Here is a 9902-nt window from a genome sequence, read left to right on the forward strand (position 1 = left end):
GAAAGGTCCTCCAGTTGAAAATATGTTTACAAGTGTTTGAGGTACCTAAGTTTGGTTTTGAGATGATCTAGAAGCATGACAAGCAAAGAGTACAAGGCTATTTGATTGTGGAGTGTACTTTGCACACATTCGGTACTCAAATTGAAAGATCAAGATCAAACTCAAGATGAAGTTGAAGTTTAAGTTCTAGTGACTATTGAAGATCATTTGGTAGAAAGAAAATGACTTAAACAAGTAGAAAAAAATGACTTAAAGAAGGAATCAAGGTTACTCATCAAATTAAGTGTATCACTTGGATCAATCAATCAAGCTATTTCAAGAGAGTATCAAGAATGGTTCTTTGGAGAGAGTCAGCATCATATTATACTCTTTTCTTTCACAAGTTTTACTCACAAGGTTTCTTGTTAAAGTTTTTAATAAGATAATATTAACATAAGCATGTGTCATATTTCCTATTTTCCCCATCGGAGTTTTTATTGGAAATATCAAAGACACATATTGCCCTCACAACTCATCCATGGTTTTTTCCTGAAAAGTTTTTTCATGTGAATTATCCCAGAGGCAATACCAATAATATATCGTTATATTTTCTCCTAATTTTTCCACTAGATTTTTACAGGAGTTTTAGCAACATATCACTTTATATTGCTCTTTATATTTTTTCTGAAATAGTTTTTGGGGGAGTAATCTATATGTCGATCTCCAATATTTTTCCACACTGGGGTTTTTAATGAGATACCAATGACATAGTGATTTATTTAAATCACACTCATATATGCTATTTTCTCCTTATTTTCCTATAAGGTTTAAAGAAGTTTTTATAGCATATCTATACATACATATTCCTCAGATTTTTCCCACAGGATTTTTCGAGGAATCCAAGATACAGTTGTATTGACCTCAAAGAAGATTCGATCAAGGGAGAGTGTTACGAAACGGTGTCTGTTCCTAACAGACACCTCTTTATACTCAGTGATCTCATCAACAGAGGAAGAGAATTAGTAATTAGTTAGTATAAGCAGTTAGCACTACGAAGGGACATGTCCCTTCGGTAGTAGACTGTTCCAGTGGACAGTTGCCTTTTCCCGAACAGTCACGTCCGTACGGCGTATGTACAACGCGACCCTTCATTTATATATAATCCAAAAAGATCAATGAAACAGATAGTTGTTCCTAAAATCTTTGTTCATTTACATTCACATTCCATAGTTTATGCCTTCTCATGCTACATATATATATATATATATATATATATATATATATATATATATATATATATATATATATATATATATATATATATATATATATATGCTTGCTAGCCCGCGCGTAGGTGCACGGGTTCGTGCTAGTTATCAATATCTATATCTCCTAATATGTTTATTGTGAAAATATATCTCACTATTGATCTAATTATGCTTGTTATGCAATATATATATATATATATATATATATATATATATATATATATATATATATATATATATATATATATATATATATATTTAAATTTAAAAAATGACTACTCAAAAGATATGTAACATTTATTCGCTATGTTCATTTGAACTACTTATCAGCTATGATATATTATTTTTCTCTTACAACAAATCAGCATCAGTCGACTTATCAGCCGCAGAAACCATCCGTTGAACAGCTCCAGACGCGGGAGTGAGCTCAGATGCACGTGCAGTCACCCAGGACACACATTCACGGAAATAAGCAACTGAGTAGAGCTGTTATACATGAATTAATTAACCTGTCTTCCATCCCTCTTATACAATTCCTCGGTATCATAAACATGAACAGAAACAATACGGCACAAGTTGGCGTCAAATAACCCGCCGTGGCTCGCCGCCAATTTACATTTGGATCAAGCCCTCCAGATGTGACCGGACACTGCAATGGCCATGCTTGATGTCACAGCCCATCCGCCAGGTCAGGGCAGGGGTCCTCTCACTCTCACATTTGCTCTATTGTATCTTTCAGGAAAGAAAAAACATCTGCTCTATAGCTACTGCATGTCACCTGTTGGTAAAAAAAATGGAAGCAACACGCAACTAAAGAATGCCTATCCATCTGTCACCCTTTCGCTCAAAATTTGCCAAAGGATGAATGGGTGATGCTTTCGCTGAAAAAGGAGCTCCAACACCGAGAAGAACTAGCCACCTCAGGAGGTCCATTGGTCAGGGACGGCGAGGAAGTACCTCGACATGGCCTTCCTGAACCTCTTTTTGTACTGGATCGGAGAAATCACGGTGGGGGACTCATTCTTGGGGCCCCCCAGGATCCCCGAGGCCTTCACCCATGTCTCCAGCTGCTTGTCCCAGGTGTACTGCCGCAGGAAGTCGATGATGCCAACAACCAGCTCTTTTTTCTCCTCGTCGACACCGACCAAAAGGGAGTAATCCATGACATCCAAAGACTGCAAGATGGATCATGTTAGCAGATGCAATGAGGATACAAGGTTGCCAGGCATGCTGTTATCTAGTTAATGCTATGGAGAGTGTTGCTGTAACAGAGATGACAAAGAATGCCAACAAATCATCATGTCTCAACAACTTAGGCCAATGACAGAAAATAACTCACATTGCGGAATCAAAACCCTTTGTTTAGATTTCAATATTGTTAATTGGTTATAGCTTTTAGTAATTCTGGTGCCACAAAAACTGAACAAAGCCCAACAATGTGCTACAGTTCTGTTCTTAGGATGGCCAGAAACCAACACCTTTGTCCTTAGTTCACAGTTTGGACTATTGGAGAGAGATAAATAAAAAATCTGAAATGGTAACATATCCAATAGTGGAATCCATTAGGATTTCAAAACTATAAAAGCGGTTAGCATCTTCCAAAACAAAATTAATTAGCATGTCTATTAAACACATGAATTTCAGAGGAAACGAGACATCCATTGCTACATGCCACAAGGAACCTTAGACTTGCTGGGTAGGCAAACAGATCGGTCTAAATTAGAACATAAAATTTACCATAATCTAGCTACATGCAAAATAAAAAAGGAATTAAATGTTTCCCTTAAAAAAGGAGTTAAATGCTGCTCTTCCTTTTCATTATGGCAGACATGAAGCCATCCTCTCACAAAAACGGATTTCAAACAGCAGTATCTCATTAGACAAATTAAGCATCATAGTAAACTAAGTCATGTAGGTCTCTGTAATTTTGGCAGTAAAATCATTGGTGCAGGAGTCAGGATGGCTACGTACCGCAAGAAATGATGTATCATTCCAGACAGCTCTTTCCAATCTTTGTTTTGCCTTACTCCCCAAAAACATAGGCTTTGTATGTAGTGCTTCTATGAGATTAGAATCTAGAAGAACTTTATTGTGGCCAGATGCATCAGAATTATAGCGTGAACGCACAGAACCCTTCAGATCATACACCCTAGATATTGATCTCTGGAAGAATATGTTCTCCATCACCATCAGATCCATCTTCACCTCACGCCCACCTTTCGAATTCTTGATACTAACCTGGATGAAGTAAGCAGTATAAATTGGTCAAAGCTCAAATCGAGAATAATGCAACTAGAGAAAGGGTTCAATGGTAGAAAATCAACCTGATAAAGCCCCACTATTTTGGCCAGGCAAGTAGGGCTTCTAGAAGTCAATGATTCTGTCAAGTGCCTGAAGTAATGAGGAGCAAATTCTACAAAAGATTCCAGCTCTGTCTTGGTGACTTGTTTAATTATGAATCTCTCATCCATTGTCTTTGCGAAGTAAACATTGCTTTTTCCACCTTGCGCGCTCCATCGCTTACAACGACTTATCGAGCGTATGTAATCAATATCACTTGAACAGCATTTCTTTCTAAGTGCAGCAAACTGCCTTGCAAAATAGCAAGTGACAGAAAACTTTGTACTATCAGTAGGAGACGCATCGTCATCGAAGGATAATCTGAAGTGAGTTCCTTTAAAATTTGAAAGGTCTTCATGTGAGGACCAAGATCTATGAAGTCCATTACTGCTAGTAAAATCTGAAAAGCTAGTATTTGCATTCATTTTATCTGTGACATGATCAGCATATTCTTGTGATGTCATGGCATATGACACTGCACTGGTTGGCTCGTCATCATAGACAGTGACAAAAACAGAACCTTCACAGCTAATATTGGGCAGAAGCAGTCGAGCCCCATCATTCACCATATGAGCAGCTGATGTGATATACTTGGGAGCACGTGTAAGAAGAGTATTTAAGTTTCCTCTTGTCCTGGGAGATATTTGAGAAAAGGCTCTCCGCATGTTTGCCATTGGATCCTTGACAAGGCTCGTCAAGTCTCTAAAGGAATCAACTGATTTCAGTGCTGAATGCAGTGAAGCAGGTATTACTCCAGTTTGTTCTCGCTGATGTAATCTCATCACAGTATCAAATGAATGGATTCGGACTGGAGCAGTAGCCTTCTCGTAACTTGGATTGCCCAACAAGTTCAAAGACCTATTTTCGTTTGCTTTGGTCAAACCATGTGGAAGATTGTAGTCTATTTCACCGAATCCAGACCATGCCATATCTATTTTGTCAGCTAAAATAGATGCAAGTGAAGGTAACCTCTCTACTGGCTCTGTCTTGCTAGGATATTTTGATAGACAACGTCCTTCTTCACATGTGTCAAATTTGTTGAAAATCAAATCAAGACCTCCTGCACCACCTGCAACACCATCGACCAGCCCAACTGGCAAATCTGTCTCAACCATGACAGATTGTTTATCATTCACGTGGCCCTTTGTAGACGAGAGAGATTTCCTTGGGCTTTCTGAAGAGTGTTGAGGACATGGTTCTTCATATATTCCTCCATGTTTCCTACCAATCTGAAGCAAATCAGATCTCCCTTCATTGGTTCCTTGGGTTTTCCCTTGATTAAAGGGATCAGCTCTGGAAATATGGCCAACTGCTTCAAGTGATTCAATGCCGCACAACCTACAGTCCCAAGTGTGAGCATCTAGGAGGAGACTACGTCTAATACGATTAAGCTCCAGAATATCAATATTTGATTTGAATGAATGAGCACTCCCCATTATAACTGGAAGAAGCAAAGCCTGTGGGAAAATTACACAAATTTCATCACAAAGGGCGAACATGACACGATAAACAAACAAAACAGAATAAAACTTAGAGGGGCAGTGGGGCTCTACCTCATACTCATTTCTTTCTACATTAAGCAAATCTTTCATCTCAACTATTTGCCTCTGTATGCTTGTCTTGGTTGAATCATCATCAGTGATGATACTCTTCTCAAGATTAATAAGTACATCATATACCTCAGTGTGCAGCAACTCCATTGTGTGAAATACCTACAATAGAAGGTTGCAAGCATTTCATCATCCCTGCTGCAATCAATGGTGGGATGGTGGAACAGAGAAATGAACCAATGATCTCTTTAACATAAACTGTTTCACAGCATACCTCAACAGCCTCTCTTTTCACCCAATCTTGTGTGGCATGGGAATTGAAATCTAGCACTGGGGGCGGAAGGTCAACAGATAGAATAATCATGGGACCATAGTGGAAGGCGGCCACCATATTTCCATACCTGCAATGTTATGTATGCCCAAATTGAAACCTCACTGTACATCAGATGAGTTTAAGGAAGACAAAGGAGGGGACCTACATACCCATAAAAGCGAAGGCAATCCCTTTGGAGAGAATGCCCACAACTTGCAATCCGGTTAGCAGTCATATGATTTGAAAAGCTGAGCTCCAGGAACTTGCCAAATGATAGGCCCCAAGCTGCATCAGACATGATTACTCTGTGTGTTGCTGGCGGCATTCCATCCTTAAGCTTGCACCTCATGCATCTATGCCACATCCATATCCTCCCATCATGTTCACCTGGCAACTTTCGAGACTGAAGGCGCCTGACACTAATCGTTAGGCTGCCATGTTGGTGCATATAGCACCTCACATGTGATTCTGAAGGCTCCTTACAAGATGGGCAGCAATATGCCTGCAAAGAAAAGAAACGTGACAGAAAAATGTTGTTTAGCAAATAACAAGGGAGATTTCCCCGCAATGCAATAGGTTACGTACAAGAGTACCATAAGTACCTGGTCAAATAAGTCCTCACGGAGATACCTCCCTAATGGTTTATCAAAACTACCATAAAACTTGATCCGGAGGAGGTGAGAACGCTGGCACGCTAAGCTTTTGGGAATGCAAGTGCTTGAGAGGGAAACTAAGATGCTCTGGTTGTTGTCAGTACCAGATAAGGAACCAGCTGAAAGCTTGTCTTTGTTATCTGTATGCCCTGCTGGAAAGTCGTCTAGTGAGGGGTTGCTACTGTGGTTTTCTGAATGACATGGTTGGTTATTTTTCAAAGTTAACAAACCATCATGACAGACATCAGCAGCAATTGAAGATTGCAAAGACTTGTATGAATCACCATGTTGTGTGCCAGCACATGTTGCTCTAAAGTCATCACTGACAGAACATGGAGATATTAAATCAGCATTGCAGGAAACATTTGGATGGCATAAGTTGGATGGATCTTGAGAGTTGAGGGGATCAACTGGAAATTTGGATGCTCTACATTCAGGCGTGATTCCTTGGCTTACTCCAGCGGATGGTAATAAAGTTGAAGATGCAGAAATAACCTCTACTATCTGGCTGATAGTAGAATTTTGTGGATGTGTCTCTTCAGCATTTCTAATACTATCAGGAGTATCATGATCAGTAGGACTAGCAGAAATATCCGGTGCACCTGTCACAGATATTGAAGGAATTTTCGGAAGTGTTGCTCCCTCATCAGCAAGGAATGATGTCTCCAAGGAGAGGTGATAAGCAGCAAAGACTGCAAGCTGCATTGCACGCTTAATCTTCTTTAATTCTTCCCGACATGTTCCCCTCAACAGAACCTGCATGAAGTGCCATACACTTAATTAATAAATAGTAGGGGAAATTTGCACATTGAAATGAAATGTCAGTAGATATCAGGAAAAATTCTTATGCTACAGGGCATTGCTAATCGTATGTCTTTGCCCAAAGGACCATTACCGTGCAACCCAAGCGCTTCAGACAGCCTTCAAAGAACATCAGAGTCTTAATTGACCCCTTTTCTCCATGTTCTGCTAATAAGGATTCTGAAACTTTCTCCACCTTGAACAAGTCACATTGTCCAAGCCTTGCTGAGGCAATGTTGTCAATTGATGAGGCAATCTGACCACCTGTGCATCTTGATATTCTGTCCAAAAGAGGTCTCTTCACATTCAGAACCAAAGAAATATCTTTTGCTAAGAGCTCCAGAGCAAAAGATGAGGCGCTTTTCTCAACTAGAAGGACATTAGGCTGCCTAGACTCGATCTTTCCAACAACAGTTCTAAGATACTCCTTTTCCTGCAGCAAGGCCATTCGTTAACAATGTTGCAAGCAAAATAAAATATATAAAGTCCAAAGTAGATAGACACAAACCTGTTCAAGTATTGTCCCTATGGATGCCAATTTATTTGAAACTTTTTGGTACTCAAGTGCACCTCCTAAAATGAGCAATTTGACATTCCTGTGTTCTGAGACCATCCGTTTGTGTCTTACATTCTTAGAGCAAACAATTCCTCTAACAAAATTGCTGCATCCAATAATTTGTTCATTGGTACCATATGACGATCAGAGGATAAAATTATATGAGTAAACAGAAGCACAAGCAAGGAAAAAATACAAACCTATCAGTTGGGTTCCCAGATGCTATGCATTTAATCTTCACATAATCACCAGGATCCATGCTGCCACCTTTCTTGGTATCAGGTTTCACATAGTTAGCGGCTTGCCAAGCCAACGAGGACACTGTCTCAAGCCAACTTTTGCAATTGTCATCACTGGAAAAACTAATGCCTTCCGCCTTCAGTAACTGTGCAACTAGAGCCCGAAAGTGCTTCAGCAAATCATTCTGAACACCACCTTGTTGAGATCCACCAAAGGCACCACACCCACTGGCTATTTTATTATCACCGAAACAACTAGGTTCTAGGAAAGCATCATCGTCGTCGTCATCAAATCCAAATATCCTCGATTCAACATCATCTCTCTCATCTTCAGGTGGTGGTGGACACCAAATAGCATCACCAAAATCAACAATATGGGTTGATGCGTTGACGACTTCTCTCTCACCAGCGATGCTAGCAGCACTGACTAGCTCCCGTGCATCATCTGAGTCAGTCAATGTTGTCGCATCATGGTCAGAAGCATCATCCAGCTTCACCGCGCAAGTAGGACTCTCTGCGGGGCTTGGGGTCATTGATCTGTACATTGAGTTACTAACACTAGATTCTGTATCTGAAAAGTCTTGTAAGAAGTCAGTCCCAGAGGCTAGAAACTGGGCCCCCGGTTCGTCAGCAGCCTCCTCATCCACTCGCCTGCATCCACAACCAAAAATCGGTTCAAAGGTTATTCAACCCCCAATGACAATGACAATCTACACATTACCATATATACACGTCATGCAACTGCCCTAGCCAATTCGTGTGTAACTTGCCTATAGTCCCACGCCCGCACTGCCTTTAAATATAATTTCAGGAAGGAGAAATACAATTCCCGAATCGACCAGACGACCAGACAACTTAACTTCCAAGTTTCCAAGTTTTTAAGCAGTGCTTACCATTTCTAATTCATTTATTTACGGCGAGTTCTAAGAACTGCGGTAGACTTGCATTTACTGATTTACCTAATATCACGGCCGGAAGGATGAGAGCGCGCGCCGGCGTCGGCTTGGCCCCCAGATCTCTCCTCGGGCGGGCGGCGCGGGGGCGTGTGCGGCCAGACGGGCGAAGCCGCCCCCTCCTGGGCCTTGGACGTGCTCACGCCATGGCCCGCCTCCTCCTGGCGCCGTCGCGTCTCGATCCGCGCGAGGTCGCCCTTGTGCACGTGGCGCCGCTCCTGGTCAGTGGCGGCGGCAAGGGATCTAGCCTTCCCCGCCGCGAACTCCAGCACCCCCATCCCCGACACGCCACGCTAAGATCTCAACACCGACCGTAGCGAAAGACGGAGAAGTTCAGAACAAAGTAGCAGGAGACGAGGCGAGGCGAAGCGACGCGGCCACGCCCGAAGCTTTCTTCCCTTCCTCCGCTGGTTGCGTCCCCTACAAGTCAGCGCCCCCACCGCACCCGACACGGGGCCAACCACCACCCGGCACCGGCGCGGCCAGGCCAGGCCAGCGGCCCACGGCGCTGCGTGAGACGGGTCTCCCGCCTCCAGCGACAGAGCGAGCGCGCAATGCCGTCGGGCGGGACGGCGCCGGGACGACTAGGGTCTCGGGGTTCAGCTTCCGCAGGTGCGGGGACGGCGCGGGCGGCGGCGGAGTCAGGAGATGCCGCCAATTCAGCGCCGCGTCGCGAGTAGGAGAGCAGACGAGAACGCAAGGTGCGTGCTCGGAGAGCCGGGGGTTGGGGACGAAGAGCGGCGATGAAATGACGGCGGCGGCGGCGGCTGCGGTTCTTATGGGGGAGGGAATGGGAGATATGCGAGAGATACAGGACAGTGACGGCGCTTGCCGCGGCGGGTGTGATTTTTAACCGCCTGGCGCGCGCGGTGGAATTGTGGAAATCTTTTTTTTTTTAGAATGGAATTGTGGAAATCCTGGCTCGGTATCCGGTATCCCTCCGTTTCGCTGGCCGCCGGGAGAGGATGAGACGGGGACGGGTCTGGGTGATGTGTGCCGTGGACGGCGGGCGGCTTTCTTGCTTTGGCGAGCGTTCATTTTCCCCTGGCCTTGTTTTTAGCACTTCATTTATTAACGTTCTTTGCCACTAAAATCAAAGGAGCAACGTGAACCAACTAAAATCAAACGTAGAGGTCTTTTCCTAGAGATGAGATACGTCGTTGTCACCAGGATGCATGTGTCAGATGAATTCAGGTCACCATCCATTCTTCTTCTTCTTCTTTTGTGGATTGTGCGATATAAAATATTCT

General features: G+C 42.9%; 1 protein-coding gene across 1 annotated transcript; it reads right to left on the bottom strand.

Annotated features, from left to right (window-relative positions):
* Nucleotides 1–1712: 1712 nt before the first annotated feature.
* On the bottom strand, nt 1713–9461 carry LOC136541934 (putative 1-phosphatidylinositol-3-phosphate 5-kinase FAB1C). Its single transcript, XM_066534119.1, has 11 exons — nt 8659–9461; nt 7661–8350; nt 7413–7566; nt 6999–7337; nt 6053–6859; nt 5621–5952; nt 5412–5538; nt 5141–5299; nt 3572–5044; nt 3219–3485; nt 1713–2422 (listed from the first exon to the last, which is right to left on the bottom strand). The coding sequence occupies exons 1-11, from the start codon at nt 8928–8930 to the stop codon at nt 2168–2170; spliced, it is 4875 nt and encodes a 1624-aa protein (XP_066390216.1). The 5' UTR covers nt 8931–9461; the 3' UTR covers nt 1713–2167.
* Nucleotides 9462–9902: the final 441 nt, after the last annotated feature.

Source organism: Miscanthus floridulus, chromosome 3, assembly GCF_019320115.1.
Source record: "Miscanthus floridulus cultivar M001 chromosome 3, ASM1932011v1, whole genome shotgun sequence".
NCBI lineage: Eukaryota > Viridiplantae > Streptophyta > Magnoliopsida > Poales > Poaceae > Miscanthus > Miscanthus floridulus.

Coding starts and splice junctions, on each gene's coding strand:
- LOC136541934 (XM_066534119.1), bottom strand. CDS start 8,930: ATGGGGGTGCTGGAGTTCGCGGCGGGGAAGGCTAGATCCCTTGCCGCC. Junction 5,953..6,052: donor GTGAGGACTTATTTGACCAG/GTACTTATGGTA, acceptor TTTTCTTTGCAG/GCATATTGCTGCCCATCTTG. Junction 5,300..5,411: donor TGAAAAGAGAGGCTGTTGAG/GTATGCTGTGAA, acceptor CTTCTATTGTAG/GTATTTCACACAATGGAGTT.